This window comes from Lactuca saligna, chromosome 5, assembly GCF_052625555.1.
Source record: "Lactuca saligna cultivar CGN05327 chromosome 5, ASM5262555v1, whole genome shotgun sequence".
Lineage (NCBI taxonomy): Eukaryota > Viridiplantae > Streptophyta > Magnoliopsida > Asterales > Asteraceae > Lactuca > Lactuca saligna.
The window spans coordinates 292,366,727-292,386,124 of NC_136421.1; the positions used below are offsets into that span (position 1 = coordinate 292,366,727).

At 36.2% G+C, this 19,398-nt stretch overlaps 1 protein-coding gene across 1 annotated transcript; it reads left to right on the forward strand.

Moving 5' to 3' along the window:
- Positions 1 to 10,357: 10,357 nt before the first annotated feature.
- Positions 10,358 to 11,677, forward strand: LOC145048195 (uncharacterized). Its single transcript, XM_078996630.1, has one exon. It carries the CDS (start codon positions 10,670 to 10,672, stop codon positions 11,471 to 11,473), a length of 804 nt encoding a protein of 267 aa, XP_078852756.1. The 5' UTR covers positions 10,358 to 10,669; the 3' UTR covers positions 11,474 to 11,677.
- Positions 11,678 to 19,398: the final 7,721 nt, after the last annotated feature.

Genomic DNA, 19,398 nt, shown 5'->3' on the forward strand with positions numbered 1-19,398 from the left:
AACGTCGACTTTGCTGACAGCTCTTCCCTTAATCATATCCTCCACAGACTTGGCAGTCCAGATAGCTGCCTCCAGAGTAGGTGCCTGACGTACTGGCACCGCGTACTCCCATGGAAGTCCCTTTGCGTACTTATCAATTTTCGTCAGCTCATCCGGAACAAGACACAAGGCAAACTCCATCTTTTTTGTGAAGTTGTTCGTGTATTCATCGATTGACATGCTTCCCTTCTTTAGGGTTAGAAACCGGTTCTCTAACTTGAGTAGGTTTTGAGCTGAGCATCTTTTTTGTGAAGTTGTTCGTGTATTCATCGATTGACATGCTTCCCTTCTTTAGGGTTAGAAACCGGTTCTCTAACTTGAGTAGGTTTTGAGCTGAGCAGTACTTTCGTTTGAATTACACCAGAAATTCTGCCCATGTCAGTTGCAAGGGCTTGTTGGGGCTTAAAGTCTTCCCCAAGGTATTCCACCAACGTACAGCGCCTCCTCAAAACTGACGCACTGCAAACGTGGTCTGTAGTTTTCCTCTGCAACCGCACGTCATGAAAGCTAACTCCATCTCCGAGATCCAATCCATAACCCCGATCGGAACTTCCTTTCACGTGAAAGTTGATGGTTTGCAGGTTAGAAAATCCTTGTAATTGCATCCATAACTCTCAACTTCGTCACCTTGGTTGTTTTGTTGAACTATTGGTGGGTTGGCTTGACCAACAGTCCCATTGTAGTTTCCCTCCTCAGTCCGCCCTTCGTTCAATTCGGGCTGTTCGATCTAAATAGTCGCTTCCTCTTGATTTTTCTGGATCAAACATATGGTTTCTTCCATTTGACGATCCAACATCGCCTGGATTATCGCTTGCACTCCGGCCATCGTTATTGGCTCAGCAGCGGCTACCACAACCGGTATTTGTTCAATTACTGGGGGTTGGTTTCTATTCCCATTTGCATTCACGTTTCCGCTACGGGTCCTTGCCATCTTGATCTATACACCAAATAAGGTGAATTTAGATCTTTATTTGGGACTGATGTTCAAATCATCCTTATATCTACGAAACGTTTACATGCTAGTTCTAATATCGTAGTCGTACGTTTAGAATCCTAAACACATAAGGTTTCCAGATGCGGTCGGCAACAGATCATAGATCCGAACAATTAACAGCATATCAAGCACAAAGCATTCAGCACATAAAAGCATTTTAGGCATAATTCCAAAAATAAGCTAGTGCTCACACCTCACAATCTTCGCTTAACATTCTAAGTTTAAATCTAGAAATCCTACAAATTCCTAGTTCGCTTAAACTAATGCGCTGATACCAACTATGACATCCCCAAAATCCCGGCCAGAAATGACCGGTTTTGTTTATACTTTATTTCAAAATCAGAGTAATCTTTTAATAAAAAAAGTTGCGGAATTTGACTCAAAACAATATTATGATAAAGATTTATCAAAAGCATTTCCTTAGAAATGTATTTCATTAAAAAGACTCGGGATGTCATGTTCGATACAATACATAAGTATAAACAATACAACATAGGCCTTACTACATTACTTCATATCTACAGGCCTATATCCGTAATCCCTCGTCCAAAACATCACATCTATGCTCATGCGCCACTACCTGTAATACAAGAAACTGAGTGGGTCAGGCTTGGGAGCCTGGTGAGCACATAGGGTTTTCAACCCACAATAAATAAGTTTATTAACTTTATCAAACCAACCCGATTACCCATTCCCGTTATCCTCACTTTACGTCCCTAAGACATCTAACACAAGGGACCTAGTCTAAGGACGATCATCGGGATAGAGACTACTGCTAAGGGGATTCCTCAGCAATAAATGTCCTTAAGGCAACCATATGGGGGATGAAGTACACGTGGTGAGCACACAGTTCAATTAAACACATAGTTCAAATAAACACCTACAGGTTGCGAGCCTGCTAGCGTTCCATTGGACTGTCTAGAATAGTCTGTGGTCGTCATCTATACTCCGCTAGATGACTGGATCATCAATAACATCTATAACGAGGCCTCTCCTTGTTTTATTTTGTCACACACCAACTATTACATTTACCCATGATTTACCCAACACCTTTTGTAGATATAAAATACATATACAATTTATATCATTTTAAAAAAAATGTATAAAATCGTTCATCCAGCATAGATAGCAAGTATACAGATAATATGCACACACATCACATAATTTATATAAAATACTTCATATCTATGTGTAAGCTGAAAGTAACTATGCACTCACTTGAAAAGGTGGTGATTCCGAACTCAGACAGCGCTTCGCTTCTTGAAAAGAATTTCCTTCGACGAAACCTAGTATTATTACCACTAGAATTTAGTCTATTATTCGCGGAGACTAATTAATAGTCTAGCTATTATTACTATTATATAAGCGTTAAAAAATACTTATATAACTCATAATAATAGCCCAAGTATTTATTATAAGTTCCTAATAACGTTACTATAATTAAATAAAAGCTATATTAAAAATAGCGTAGGCGTAGCTCACTTACAACGGGTTTTATAGAAAACCAGGCTTTGCTTGGAGCAGCGTTTCCGAGCCGAAAAGATTTTCTTCTCGGAGCTGTCGAGCACTCCGGGGCTTCCGCCTCGTGCTAGGGAGGTTCCCTAGGCTTCTCGGGGGATTTCGGGGCTAGAGAGAGGTTCTAGAGAGAGAAAGAGAGAGAGAGTAAAGAGAAGAAAGAATGAGAAAGGTGTGAAGAAAATGAAGGTGGGATAGGTGGTATTTATAGGGTGAAAATTGGCTGAACTTGGTGCCACATGTCACCATCTAGTGGCAAGACTTGGGGAGAAAGCAATGGCCAAGATTGTGCCACATCACTCATTTTCACACAGCACACTTCCGACTTCTAAAATCCGTAACTTTCACATACGATCTTCGTTTTTGATGTTATTTATATCCACACGTAGGTAATAATAAGATCTACAACTTTCATTTTGACTCCGTCAGCTAATTCTCGACCGATCTTAAATTTAACAGTACAAAGAGATTATACTGTTAAACATCCGCGTAAAATTCATAACTTCTACATACGGACTCTGTTTTCGTCTGTCTTTTTACCGTTGATTTCCTATTAATGAGATCTTCAACTCTCATTTAGGTTGCGTAAGCCAAAAACCACTCGAACTAAAATTCGAGTGTAGGGCTGGGCACTGCTAAGCCGAATCTTAGAAAAATCATAACTTTTTCATACGAAGTCAGATTTGGGCGTTCTTTTTATGGATTTTCTCGGTTTAACATATTCTACGACTTTCGTTTAGATCAGTAAGGATAAAAATTCCTCCATCGTAAATTCACTATTTACGTCTCCCGGTGCCGTGCCGGTTTTTCCGTAAAACTTCGGCGGGCCATAACTTCTTCGTTATAACTTGGATTTCGGCATTCTTTATATCCCCAAAATCCTTGTTTCGATCACTACGACTTTATGCAGAGATATCGGATTTATTTCATACTTTAATTTTGACGCTTATTTTTATTCTTTATTAAATATATATTTATAATAAAGTAATAAGCACACAAATACACATAATTCACATAAAATTAAAATATTTCATCTTTATTACATCAAAAAGAGTTACAATAGTTGACCTAGACTATTACATCATCTAAAAATGCTTAGCCCCGAAACCCAGGCGTTACACTGCTTGATTAGGATTTGTATTGGAAGTAGAACGCCTTTAACTATAGCCTTGTTTAGCTATGAAAGTAAGGCTTATAAAAGATGCCTAGGTCAAATTAAGTAGAATGTCGAATAGGTCTCATCCTGGGGTAGAGTGTGAGATCAATGTGAAGAGTAGTAGTCCTCTTTTTGGATGACGAGAAATGGTGGGTCCAGATCAGACAACCGACAAGTATGTCTCGATCATCGACCAAAGTAGATGACAACACTTGACTATTCTAGGCGGTCTATTGAATTACGTTGCTAATGTGGAGTTATAACCCACAGACGTAAATAAAATGAGATACCATATTTATCAAATACTTTGAACATTGGTTGCCTTAATATAACTTACACTGGCCAAGGAGCCCCATAGTTGTGTAGCCAAACAGTTGCTCAGATGATTAATCAGGTAAGGTGATTCTTCTAGATGACCGTCGGATTAGGATTTGTGAGAATCGATTGAGCAAGGTAGATGATCTTACATCAGATTATATACATCTATATTAGTAAATGTTTTTTTTTGCAAGAATGTTATTATGAATTATTATCATTAAAATATTACAAGCTTGAAAACTCATGCATCTCACCAGGTTTCCCAAACATGAACTGCTCAATTTATATGCATCATAAGTAACAAAACTAAGGTTGTTGGAAACTAATTATGATGCTGAGTGAAATAAGAGATGAATCTATATTAGTATTTCAGGACCTCTTTATTTATGTTGTGACGTATGTTAGGATATTAATAGTGACATCATTGGTATTTTAATATAATGAAATAGCTTTATCTCAAAAATGTTTTAATTAAACTGATATTTTCTGCAACACAATAACTTCAAGCGTAAATAAAAAGTTTTAATTGGTTCTGAAATTTTAGGGATGTCACAACGACGCCCTTAGTTTCCAACAATACCTCAGGTATTCCTTTTGAACTTGTAAGTTTGTGAACATTTTTTTTGAATCCGTAATAGAGGTATTCAATGATCGAATGCTACGCTTCTGTCTATATACAAATGTTGATTGTGTTGGATGTCTAGATTTTTGCAGGTCTACCGGAGGTTTTGCTGTATTTCTACGGCCAAATTTGATTTCTTGGAGTTCTTGCAAGGAACCTATCGTATCAAGATCAAGTACAAAAGTTGAATACAAGGATCTTTCAAATGATACAACAGAAGTCTAAGTTTTGGTATGAAAAATCTTTTTGTCTTTCATATTCAACTAAGTGATACAAAATATATACAAGGACAATACAAAACAAGAGCCTATAATTGAGCCTAAAGTAAGGAAAGAATAAAAACATGAAAGGAAAGAAATATGTCTGGGAATAAGAGAAACAGATGATAACTTAGACTCCCCCTCAAGTTGGAGCGTGAAGGTTACAAATGCCTAACTTGCCAAGAAGGAATTACAGTTGTTGCAAACCCAAAGCTTTAGTAAACAAGTCTGCAATTTGGGCCTTAATATCGATCTGTCTTGGTTGAATTTCCTTTGATTCTACCCGCTCACGGACAAAAAAACAGTCCATTTCAACATGCTTGGTCCGTTCATGATATACTGGATTTTTGGCAATGTGTCTAGTTGCTTGGTTGTCGCAAAAGAGCGATGTTGGTTGATCTTGAGTTAGTTCAAGTTCGCTTAGCAACCACCGTATCCATAATATTTCGCTAACTGTGGTTGCCATTGCCCGATATTCCGCCTCGGCAGATGAACGAGAAACAACCCACTGTTTCTTGGATTTCCATGAGATTGGCGCTCCTCCTAGAATTAACAAATAGCCGGTTCTAGACCTTCTTGAATCGGGACATCCAAGCCAATCGGAGTCGGAATATGCAACTAAATTTGAACCACCTTCTTTTGGTAGTAAAATTCCTTGGCCTGGTGTGGATTTTAGATACCTCAAGATCCTTGTTGCTGCTTCCATATGGCTGTGTCGTGGATCAGAAACAAACTGACTTAAAACATTAACTGAATAGACAATGTTCGGTCGAGTTGCTTGTAAGTAAAGTAGTCTCCCAATGAGACGTTTATATTGTTTTGCATCAACTCGCGACCCTTCTTCGTCCTTTTCCACCTTCAGATTTTGCTTATTGGCAAACGCACTTGGTTGTGAACCTAGAGCACCACAGTCTTTTAGTATGTCTAGGGTGTATTTGCGTTGGTTGAGGACTAAACCTTCCTTCGTTCGCGCCACTTCTATCCCTAGGAAGTATTTTAGGTTCCCTAAGTCTTTGATGCTAAAACTCTTGTTGAGATATTCCTTCGTCTCATTAATTTTCGAGGGGTTATTTCCAACGATAATCACGTCATCAACGTAGATAAGAGTAGCCATAAATATTTTTCCCCTTCTGTAAATGAAGAGAGAATGATCGGTCTTTGACTATTTGAAACCAAGAACCAGGAGGGCAGAAGTGAACTTTTGGTACCAATTCCGTGATGCTTGTTTCAAGTTGTATAACAATTTTTTTAACTTGCAAACCTTGTTTTCTTTCCCCTTTTTAAAACCTTGTGGGACTTTCATGTAAACCTCTTCGTTTAGGTCTCCGTGTAGGAAGGTATTATTGACGTCTAATTGGTGGATTTGCCAATCCCTTATAACTACCATGACAAGAAGAGTGCGAACTGTGACAAGCTTTGCAACGGGGGCAAATGTGTCATGAAAGTCAACTCCTTCTAACTGGGTGAACCCTCTCGCGACAAGCCTTGCTTTGTATCTCTCCACTTCACCATTGGGTTTGTAATTTACCTTGTAGACCCACTTTGAATCGATAACATGTTTTCTTTCGGGTAGCTCTTCGAGCATCCATGTTTCATTTTCTTCTAGAGCTTGTATTTCCTTTTCCATTGCTTCCTTCCATTTCTCGTCCTGTACGACTTGATTAAAGGATTTCGGCTCATCGGCTATGCCATTGGCCGCCAAAAAAGCTTTATGATTGTTGGTGAACTTATCATAAGAGATGAAATTATCTAAAGGATGTATTGTCGAAGGTTCTTGATTGGGAGTGGGTGATGCATGATCAATGGATGGTGGAAGGTTAACGACGAAATCGTTTAGTCGTCTCGGCTTGGTTCTAACTCTTTGCTGCCTTACTGGCTCATGTTCTTCATTTACATCTGCATGCTCACTTATATTCTCAGTTGGAAAATCTGATGTGTATTCTTCTTGTGCAACAACAGGTTCACGTGGCCCATTTTCATCTTGATGAGGCCAACCATTGTTTCTTGGTTGTGCATTATCATTTTGTTCTAATACATTAGATCCACTTTCATATGTCTCATTTTCATGTGGGCCTTTATTTTGGTCCATTGCTTCTTTATCCACCCAATGTTTTCTTTGTAGTACCATGGAGGGAAATCAAAAAGGTCTTTGTTTTCCTGTACATCAACGACCTTAGAATTGGCATAAGGAAAAATATTTTGAACAAATCCCACATCTCTTGATATGAAAATTTTGTTAAGAGTTGTGTCATATATTTTGTAGCCTTTTGTTCCTGGTGGGTACCTAAAAATACCGCCGGGCTCCCCCTTAACTCGAATTTATCTCCCTTCGTATTCGTGTTTCGAAAGTAAGCAAGACATCCAAATACTTTCATGTGCTCATAGCTTGGTTTTTGTTGAAAAAGAATTTCAAACGGGGTCTTGTTGTTGATAGCCTTCGAAGGGAGACAGTTAAATATGTAAGCGGCCGTCATGACACACTCTCCCCAAAATTTGATTGGTAAATTTGCTTCAAATCTGAGGGCTCGTGCAGTCTCGAGAAGATGCCTATGCTTTCGTTCCACCACACCATTTTGTTGTGGGGTGTGTGGACAGGTGGTTTCGAGTAAGATGCCATGCTCAACATAAAATTCATTCATGCGGTTTGATGTGAACTCCCCTCCGTTATCGCAACGAACTCTTTTAATCGTTTTGCCAAATTGTGTCTTGACCACTTTGTGAAAATTCATTATACAATCACTTGCCTCAAATTTGTTTTTAAGAAGAAAAATCCAAATGGACCGACTATAATCATCCACAATTGTTAAAAAATATCTTGATCTAGTAAGAGAAGGATTTCTATATCTCCCTCATATATCACAGTGCAATAATTCAAAGCATTCTTTGCTTTTAATAAAACTTAATTGGAAAGGCAATTTGGTGTGTTTAGCTTTAGCACATGAATCACAATCCAAAGTTTTAAAATCAACATTCTCAACAAAATAAAATGAGATAATTTATTACTAGAGGTGTGGCCAAGCCTCCTGTGCCATAACCTTGTTGTAGTCATCATTGCCCTTCTTTTATTTTCCACCATCTGCATTCGATACAGTCCATGCTTGCAATTACCCACTCCAATCAATTCCTTCGAACGCAAATCCTGCATGAAACAAAAATCCAGGAAAAAGGTTACATAGTATTGGAGATCTTTTTCTAATCGGCTCACAGACAATAAATTGCACTTGAATTTTGGAACATGTAGAATCCCTTTTATGGTGGATCCATTAGGTAGATGGTAATCTCCTTTTCCTTCAACGGGTATGGAATCACCATTTGGTATAACAACAGGCAATTCGTGTGTTGATACGGTTTTACCTTCCAGCCATTCGGCCTTATGGGTTACATGTTCGGTACAACCCGAATCAATGATCCAGTCGTTACCTTCGTTGCTTCTACCCACCATGTTGGCTTCTGGAGTTGCACCATCCTTGAGGATGTTTGCTTTCTTTGCAAAATGGTTTAAGAAGGCTTGATATTGTTCATCGTTTAGTCCTGGTATAGGATTGGAGTTAATTTCAACACAACCTGCCGTTGCTTTTCCCTTTTAACGTTTGCCTTTCCTCGACCACCATTCCGGGTAGCCAATCCTTTTGAAGCACCCTTCCTTAGTATGTCCATCTCTCTCACAGAAATCACAATGCTCCGAGCGGTTATTTCTTTTGACTTGCTTTTGATTCGAACTCCCACTATGAGACCCATGGTTCCCGTCGTGCTTGACAGGGGCGTAGGCATCGAAAGCAGTTGTCTCGGTTCCTATTCTTTTCCCCCCAAATATTGCTCGTTGCTGTTCATCTTCTAACACAAAGTGATAGGTGGTGCCTAAGGATGGAGTAGGATTCATTGCTAATATTTGAGTTCTTATGACCAAGAACTCCCCATCTAATCCCATAAGAAACTCATAAACTCTCTCCTTTTCCTTTTGTTCACTAATCTTCTTCCCGACATCACAAGAACACTTCCCACATGAGCACCGTGGGGCTGGGAAAACAGTTTGAATTTCATCCCACAGTGCCCGTAAACGAGTGTAATAAGTAGACACAGATGAGCCATCTTGACGGGTATTGTTTAGGGTTTGTTTGAGTTCATACGCTTGTGGCGCACTCTCCTTCCCAAACCTTTCCTTGAGATCGTTCCAAATTTCGAAAGCTGTTCCAGCGTATTTGACGCTGTCTCTTATGTTTTTCTCCATCGCGGTAGTGAGCCAGCCTTTGATCATGGCATCGCACTGCATCCACTGACTGCAAAGAAGAAGATATTCGACTTTCTTCCCTGAGGATGAATCGACTGTCATGATTGACTGCAAAGAAGAAGATATTAGGGTTGTTTATTTGAGAGTACAGATGATACCATCTAAGTTTTGGTATGAACAATCTTTCTGTCTTTCATATTTTGTCTTTCATATTCAACGAAGTGATACAAAATATATACAGGGACAATACAAAACAAGAGCCTATAATTGAGCCCAAAGTAAGGAAAGAATAAAAACATGAAAGGAAAGAAATATGTCTGGGAATAAGAGAATCAGACGATAACTTAGAAGAAGCAACCTAGGTGCAATCTTTGCTTAAAGAATTGGGAGGTCAATAGTTACAACCACCAGTATTCTCGTGTGATAATCTAGGAGATACTTATCTAAACATGGTACTTAAGATAGATTATGTATTCTCGTGTGATAATCTAGGAGCTACTTATCTAAACATGGTACTTAAGATAAATTATGATAACTTATAATTAGATTTGTTGTACAAACAAGATCCAATCATTTAGGATTTATTGTTATCTTTATCTATGTATTTGTACCTATATAATAGAATGAAGCCCTATGGGAATGTCACGGCTAAAACACAATTTTACTTAAGTTAGTTTATAATGTACTATAAACTATAAGATAACTTATTTTTATTTTAAAAAAAAAAAAAAAAACTTGCAACCTGAATGATCTTCGTGTAATGCTGCAATCCCCGAGTCAAAACAGAAGGTCAAATCTCTTGAGATTAGCTTCTTTGTGGCAGATCTCGAAGACAAGGAATAAATTGTTGTTTAAAAAGGTGAGAATCGCTCGTATGAAAATAACGGGGTTAAACATAGATCAAATTTGGTTTCATTAGATAGATCGAATTGGTTTAGTTCTTCCTTGTATAAGTGTATTCAAAACTATGTATCTTGCATCTTGGTAGTTTTCTTTTTTTAGTATATCTGTTGTTACCAAAAAAAAAAAAATCATAAAAACATATGTCTAGTTGGATGCCATTTTCTAATGAAATTTTGGCATGCTGTAGTCCACAAACTCAGAACAACTTACAACTTTGTATTCAATATCCACAAACCACTAAAGCAGCAGGGCCTTGGATTTATTAAATCGAGCTCTGGAAAATCGCAGAGTTCGCCTGTTAGGCATTCTCTTGGCATGTGACAAGCCATCATTTTCCTTGGCTCTTTTCGAAGTTGTCTAGCTTTTTATAAACTTCACACACTTGATTTAATTAATGGGGATTTCTCAATTATTTAAAAGCAGAATCTTCCATTCTCATTCCAGTTAGTACTTCAATTCAAGAAAATCTCGACCCTTTGTGTGTAATTTCAACAACTGTCTTTTTTTCTTTTTTGCCGACTTTCAATCGCAGGGAGTCTGATTACAAGCTTTCCCGACTTGCAAAAATTCCAAAAAGAACATCAAAAAATCAATCTTTTGGACATTTGATGTTGAGTTTCCCAAAAGGGTAAAAATGGCAACTTTTAGTGGTTTAGAAATTGGTTTGAGTTTTGTATGTGGGTGTGTTCTCTTAGGCTGTGCTGCGGAGCTCTACTATATTCTATGGTGGAAGAAAAGAAGAATCGATATTGAAAACCAAAATCTAAAGCTATCTTTTTCTTCTTGTTCTTCCAATTATACCCCTACTCACATCTCCTCCTACATTTCCTGTTGGAAAAACCTTAATTCTTCAGAACCCACAAAAACCCAAGAAAAACAACAAGATCCAGAGATGGGTTTGGTGGAAGATCTGGTTTTAATGGGTTCTGAAGAAGAAAGTTTCGATCTTGAACTCATGAGGCTGCATAATCTCCATGGACCTCCAAGGTTTTTAACCACCATTAATGAAGAAACCAAAGAGGATTTGGAATCAGAGAGGAGTAGAAAAGGGTCAAGAACCAGAAGTTTGAGTGATCTTCTTGCTCATTTCGATACCCCACAAGCTTCGCCGCCATTGAAGGCGTCACATTTGCTAAATCCGGAAAGTTTTCAATTTCATCACCATGGTTTTAATCCGCTTTATGATATTGATATTAACAAGGTCGGATCTTCACCACCTCCTACGTTCAAGTTCTTGAGAGATGCAGAGGAGAAGCTTTTGAGAAGATTGATGGAATTAGAGTCTGGAAAAGAGGCGAATTCTTCTGCGAAAATGGAGGAGAAAGATGGCTCTTTTGTAAAATTGGTCGAAAGTAAGGGAAAGATTCAACAAAGTCATCAAATTTCAGCTGCTTCAAAGGTGCTTCCATTGTCGTCTTCGCCATCAAACAATGAGTGAAATTGACATGAAACAGTGAGCATGCAGCTACAGGTTCTTGAAGTGGGTGATGCTTTCTTTTTTCTTGATATATATTTTTTTTATTATTATTTTCTTTTAATTTATTTGTTCTTAGTGAGTTAGTGTTGTCAGTGATGTGTATGTACAAGTACAAGTTAGATCTTAGATGTTTTCAAAGTGATCACTTCAGGTCTTCAATAATCAGATTACGGATCATATGAATTTTACATATGCTTTAAAAAAAATTAATGGCCTATTTAAAATAATCAGTTTTAGAGAAATTATCATTTTCTCTAAGATGTCCAATTCAGACTATTTTCTAAATTCCCGAGCTTTTTTTATTATTTTTTTTGATGAAGTATTTCTACTTATAATCGAAATGTTCATTTTAAAGTATGTAGTATCTTCGTTTTTAAAAATGTTTTATTTTATGTCTTAATATCATATGGAGTTTTTGTTTAACTTTTCAAACTTTAAAATTTTAGTCTGGAAGTCTTAAATATATTTTTTATCAGAAAAAATATTTTTGTTGAATGCCTCATTCTGGATTTTATGGTTATTTTTATCATTTTTTTAAAATTCTTTTCTTTAAATACATGTTGCACTATGTTAGTTTAATGAAATCCCGTTAAAAACGTATATTTCATACAGGGTAAATTACAAAATCCATCCCTAAGTTTTAGTTGTACAAATAATGTATCAATGAATATTATTGTTATTTAGAAGAAACACAATTATCTGTTTGTCCTATGATTGATGAGTTCACGTAAGAGCAAACTTTTAAACTCTTCGATTCTTTTTGACTAAAACCATCAGCAGTAGTAGTAGTAATAATAGTAATAATAATAATAATAATAATAATAATAATAATAATAATAATAATAATAAAAAAGGGACCACTTTGGTGGGATACATTTAATCGATGATAATAATTATAATTGATGATATTGCCCACTTACAGGTTTAATCGATTGGAATTTTTGTATAATACAAAATATTAAATAATCATAAAATTTTGTATGAGTTGCCGAAAATAGTTAGCGACAAAATAAATGTTTTATTCTATAAATAATATTTATAAGATATTAATAAAATGGGGATATTATTTTGTAGTTGGCATGTATGGTAATGATTTTGAACAACACTTACCGGAATATGATGGCGATAACCACGAAGCATGTTCTTTTGCTTCTTCGAAAGGAAAACTTGTGGGGTTTTGTGTTTGTTTGTTTTCTCATTAATTCCCTCCCACTTTAATTTAAATATTATTTCACTGATTAAAGAAAACACAATAAATGGAATAATGCAGCATACAATTAAATAATATATTTAGTTAAATATCTAATTCAAAATATAGAATTTAGAAATATGTTTTCAATTGAAAAGAAAAAAAAAAACTACAAATATAATCATGATTGGTAGTTTTGTGTAATAATTATTTAGAAAACACATGGTCATCTTTGAAGGTCTTTGAGGGTGTGCGAGGTGGGTGACTACATATGACCTATTTCATGGATGAGACTCAATTTTTACATACTATTTATAGTAGACTAGTAAATTGGGTCCGAAAACAAAATTAATTCAAAGGTATGGTTACCAAGCCAAAGTCACTACGTCTTTAGATTCACGCCAATCCAAGTCAAAAGTTGCTATGACGTTACTCATTCTCTTGAACTTGCTAAGTCATTGAGAGTGTGTGAGTGTGTTTGATTATTGATTACCTAAATTCAAAATAAATGCATCATCTGATTCATAAATCAAAATTGTAAGTTTCAAAATCCAATAAGATCATTCAATTTCATAATCGATTTTGGCCTTCAATTTCGTATTATTGATTAACTGATTGTTTTGATCTAAAAAATTAGAATCGGTTTTCTAAGAAATCCAATGCTCACTTGTTGTGCTTCAATTTCATAATCGGTCTACTTCTGTTGTGGCTTGTGTGTTTTATTGTTTTAATTTCAAGCGATGATTTATCATAAAATAAGATTGAAAAGTATAATAAGTATGAAAATAATTTTGTTTTTTTGTTTACAAAAAAAAAAAAGTTGAAGAAATTTGATTACAAATGTAACATTCGAGTTTTGGTAAGTTTCCTTTTAGCCCTTTAATGAAAATTATCAACATTTTGGTCCCTGGATAGTACTCGGGGCGTACTCTATGAGTACGCTTAGCGTACTAGCCCACTGTCTGATCGCGAGTTTTACCCATGTACGTGAGGCGTACGTGGAGTACGCATGACGTATATGGTGCAGGGGCAAACCCTAATTTTTAGGCTTTGCACCCTATTTAAACATCATTATAGCATCTCTTGGACATTTTTGATCAACCTCCATCACCCTTTACCCTAAAAACGATACCCTAAGTGCATTTGGTGAGATTTGAGCTTGAAAGTATGTTTGTTGGTGTTTGTGGTGAAGAAGAAGAAGAGGAACACTTGTGGGGAATAGCTTGAGCTTGTATATCTAGAGTTACCTTGACATTTGCAAGCCTTTGAGGTAAAAAGCTCTCACTTTGATGGTCATTTGTGCTAGATCCACTTTATGGTGTTATTTGTGCATTTTTCAATCTTTTGAATTAAAGTTGAGCTTTTGATCTACTCCGGAAGCAATAGATGTTAGATCTTAGCTCCATAGAGGTCCAATGTTCATAAAAATGCAAGCTTTATGGAGGATGTTGGTCCATGCATGTATTAAGATCTTTATTAAGCTCATTTTTGAACTTCGAATCCCATTAAGTTATGCATGAGTGTAAAGTTGCCAACTTTACATGATAAGTCACTATTTGGGACCATATCTGAGAGTTTGGCAAAAGGTCTTAACTGTTAAAAAGCTTAATGAAGTAGTTTTGGAGCCTGAAGCTGCTGAGTACGCCCTGCATACTTAGTAGATGGACATTTGGGCATGACATTCTCGGTTTGGGCCATAGTTTGAGCTTTCTAAGTTTAGGCCTTGGTGGGCCATTAGACTTCTGATTTTGGGCTTTTGACTAGTATATTGGGCTTCCTTGGATTTAGGCCCATGATGGGTTTTGGGCCCTTTTTGGAAGATTGGGCCATAATTGGGCTTTGGGTTGCCATTTAGGATTTGGGCCTTTTTAGTAGTTAGGTTGGGCCTTGGCTTTATGCCAAGTTAGAAAAAGGGTAAAATGGTCTTTTACCATGGTTATGGGCTAAGTAACTAAGATTCTTGGTTATGGATCGAGATCCAATTAATAATTAGATATTATTTTGATGATGATAGCGTGGGGATTTTCCAGACCAACGGGCAGAGATTCGTTTGTGTATTTCAACAGCTAGATGTGAGTTTCCTCACTATGTTTAGCGGGTTGAAGGCACCAATGCGGCCCATGGTTTGTTATGTTAGGATGTTAGATGTTTGCGTGACTCTTGCATGTGTTATGTGCTTGTATACTTACCAGGCGGGTCCTGATGACCATTATGTATGCTATTTATCTTTGTGATTATTACATGTGTTATATGTTTATCTGTTTATATGTTTATACATATACCAGATGGGACCTGATGACTGACAGATCCGTATACCGAGAGGAGCTCGATGTAGGACGGGGCCCATTATATGTTTATTACGTATGATATGTGGTATTTTGGGGAACTCACTAAGCTTTGTGATTATAGTTCTCAGTTTATGTTTTTGGGTACTTCTGGTTCGAAGGGGAAGAGTCCGGGATGATTGCAGTGCACACACCACTTTCAACCGAATTTTATGTTACTATGATGTTTTGCGATGTAGTTGATACACTTAATTCACCATGGTTTTTATGATTATGTTTTGGATAATAGTTTTATTAATTTAAAAACAAAAATTTTTGGTCTTGATATTTGGGACGTTACTGATGGGTTTTGGTCATAAGACATCCTATGTGCTCATACAAACCCTAATGCTTGGATCTAGGTTTCTCTATTGTACATGCTTTGAATCCAAGACTATAAACCCTAATTCTAGTATTCAAATAATCATATTAACATAAGAATGAGTTTATAATGTTACCTTGATTGTTATGTAGCAATAACAATCCTAATTCCTCCTTATATTGACTTTGGAAGACTTAGAGTCACAAGTGTCACTCCTCTAATGGCTCACAAACACCATAAGCAAGAGGATGAAGAGGAGAGAGGATGGAGGCTGCCAAAAACGTGTGTAAACCCTTACAAGAACATTAGCCATGTTTTTGAGCCTTAAGGGGTCTTTATATAGTTGGGCTATTAGGGTTATCTAACAAGGAAACCCTAATTTGGATGCTTAAGCCCTAAGCAACCCAGAGACTCCTTTTATTAAGTCCATGGATGATTTCCTTATGGGTTTCCCATTAGAATTCGTCCATCCTTTAATATAAGGCAATCCATGGCCCAAATTGCAATTATCCTATAATTACAATTCCAGTCCCTTAAATTTAATTAATCTCTTTTAGTCACAAACTAATTACCAATTAATTATTGACTAATATTAATTATACAATATGATTTCTCCTTTAATATATTATTCTCATAATACATCAATAAATCATATTTAATCCTTACTCTCCATAAATCATCCTATCAAGTTGCTTTGGTGAAGGCAACCCAAAAGGACCATGCACCATCGGGTCAAGTACATACCAAAATAGTTATGGAATTAGACACTAATCCAACAGTCTCCCACTTGGATAAGTCTAACAACTATTCTGCGTATGAATTCAGATCCTGATATGCAATCGTAGCTTTCCAAAGCCGCTTTCAACTCTGATCATATCAGATACGCGTGTCCTTAGATAAGGGATCATATATTCCTCCATTCTAGATATCGTATGAGGTATGATTTCAAATCATTCTCTTTGTACTATATCTCGATTTCCGATTTATGACGACAGACTAATTGAACAAATCAAATTAGCCCTAGCCCGACCGAGCATTTACGTATGTCATCACTAAACCATCGAGGGGCCCAAAGATATCGCTTTTATCCTACCTTGGATAAAAGGAACGAATAAACTTTGATACAATGCTTGCTTGCACTCATTAACCAAATCACACACAACAATATGTTTTATAACACCAAGTTACTAGTGCGTTTACATATTATCAATGTGCAACCGATTAGCAAGATACAACTCACACATCTCGGTTTCAAGAATATAAGATGTTATCGTCTCACTAATCACTCGAGATAGTGATCCAAGTGAGCGTGGGTTTAATCCAATGCTCAAATCATATTCATAAGCACTCATGAACGTTGCAGCAAACATTTGCTTATGTCTAATACTCTTTTAGACAATCCACACACCAATTCACGACAGTCTTCATTCATATCTACTTCCAACATATGAACGACTGTGGCCCGTTTGAATAATTCGATTATTCTTAATAAAATCAATTATTCTGGAAGTCAAAACATGCAAAGTGAAACACAAGAATAATACTAATCCCATATGGCCTCAAACCTTTGAGTATAAACAAAACACGTTTTATTTATCACCATATCGATTACTCATTATTTGTCGTTTCGGGTAATCAACTTTTTACTTGAATTATTACACTTGTCCCATGCTCTTAGCATGCACACAATGTTTACCTATGGTTCTTACTTTTGTGAAATAGACAAATTGAACACATTTCCAATCATTCTCATTTTACAACTCCGAATCCATTTTCTTAAGTGTAAGAATATCAAATTCTTGTTACTTATAGAATATACTAGATTCTAACACTTTATGCAACGATCCTTTTGTAATGTCACTGCACCAAAGTCTCAAAGACTATTGCCAATGATATTACAAAGTCCTCTATCGGAGATTGTTACAAGACAATTCCTTAGATATGATGTCTCTCACTCAAAGTACATTCCTTTGAACATCCTTTTGCATGAAGGTTTCTAATCTAGTCATAGATTTTCAATATTTACTTCCCAATATGGACACGCTTCCATATTTTCCAACTAGAATCTTATCTATTCGTAATGATGTCGATATTGTCCATCCAATATGGAAACATTTCCATAATTTCCAATACTATACTTCCAACTACTCACAAGCGACCAATTCTCGTCGAACTTCGAATCATCCTTTGATAGTTGTTTAATTATTTTAGTCCAAACCAATTCTAGTCCCTTTTCCCTCTAAATGCACTAGACATTTGGAAAATCTTAGAATGGTCAAACATTAAATCATTTGCAATCGATCCTATACTCGAAGCGTATGGGACACGACGCATAATGTTTTATTTGCTATGTTCTCAAAATTCGTAGTGTGAAGAGGAATGCCGTAATCATAATCGAAATTTTAAGAACACACTATGTACCCTTGACTAAATTTATTAACATTCCACAACCTAATCCTTTAGATTTGAAATGAAGCATAATATTCTCTCCCTTAATTATAGCAAAACAACTTTTCAACTCTTATAACTTTGCAAAGTATGACTCTTGTTTTCTATAATTAATATTGCCAACTATGCAATACGTGCCTTAATAATCATACAATCATAACATTTATGCTCCCACTATCATGATGATTATTATAAAACATAACACTTATGCTCCCACTAGCTTCGACATGTATTCATAAACATCTTAACTTTCAGAAAAACAATACTTATTGAATTTCTTAAGTTCATGTTTCTAATATTTAGTGCTTTGATAATCTTTTATCAAGGCTTCTTGAACTTGTACACCTTTGCCTTTGATAGTTGATATGTGTGTCTAAACAATTAAGACTAATTGCCAAACTTCACAATTCAAATTATGGAAAGGGATACCGTAACCATGATTGAATTCGAGAATGCAATTTTACAATCACTATCTTTTAAAATCTTTCTTAGTGAAAGCATTTCCTCACAATCATTTTCATGAAGGAGGAAATCTTATGACACTTAGATTTAAACGGTGTATGTGTTCTTATCCATGTGAATTTGTTAAAACTAAAGTTTACGACAAATTCAAACTCATATGGATCGAACTTCCTTAATCTTGATTTCTTGCCTTATGGTAGCACAGCTGCCCACTACGTCTTCCAAGTAGTTAAGCAGCTCACCTTTTCCTATCAATGTACTTTCCATTGATCAAGGTCCTTGCCTTTTATGCATTCAAATGAGAACTCATAGGACTCACATGCATAATTAACTCGATTGGATTGGCACAGAAACAAAATAATGTCTTCACGATAGGTTGTAAAACTCAACTCGTGTGCTAGTGATGATCAATAAGGTTTATTTGATTTGTTCTTGAAACCTTTCAAGACCATTAAGACTCCCACTGACTCCTTGACATATAAGATTCTCTTGTCAATAAACATTTGTTGACAACCAAATATTCAAGAGTTAGTGTAGCTTTTATCAAAACACTTCATAAATTGGTCCTAGTTGGTCTTTGTCTTATCCAAGACATCACAATTTTCCACAATTGATGAATGTTATAAACCTTCTTAATACTATTCACTCAATGTCACAATCTTGACTTTAAGACTTGTTTTGGAACGAAGTATGATTGACTTCTTGATTTGACCATTTCTTCAATCTTTGATTCCTCTTCTTGGACATACAATTGTACCAAGACTCACTTAGAGGATCAATTGAGATATGGTTCTTAATCATTAAGACCTATCATAAAGCATAAAAGCTACTCTCCCTTCTTCTTAGAATGGAGAAACTCTTATCTTTCTGCCTACTTGATTCTTCTTATTCGTTTTGCTATTGATCTAAACCCTTTAATCAATTCAAAATTACACTTAATCTTGTAAGTGTAATCATATTTACTAAGCCTTTAGCAAATCATGACGAATATCTTTGTTACTCTTATGGTAAACTCGATCAACACACAACTTTGTGTACTCGATCTCCTAGTCCTTCACTTGACACTTTGTCAATGAATTACTCTAATTTCCAAATATGAAATTTCTCATTCATCGTACAACCAAGTTGCGTGATTCCAAGT

Excerpts from the sequence above, each read along its gene's own strand:
- LOC145048195 (XM_078996630.1), top strand. The coding sequence starts at position 10,670 with ATGGCAACTTTTAGTGGTTTAGAAATTGGTTTGAGTTTTGTATGTGGG.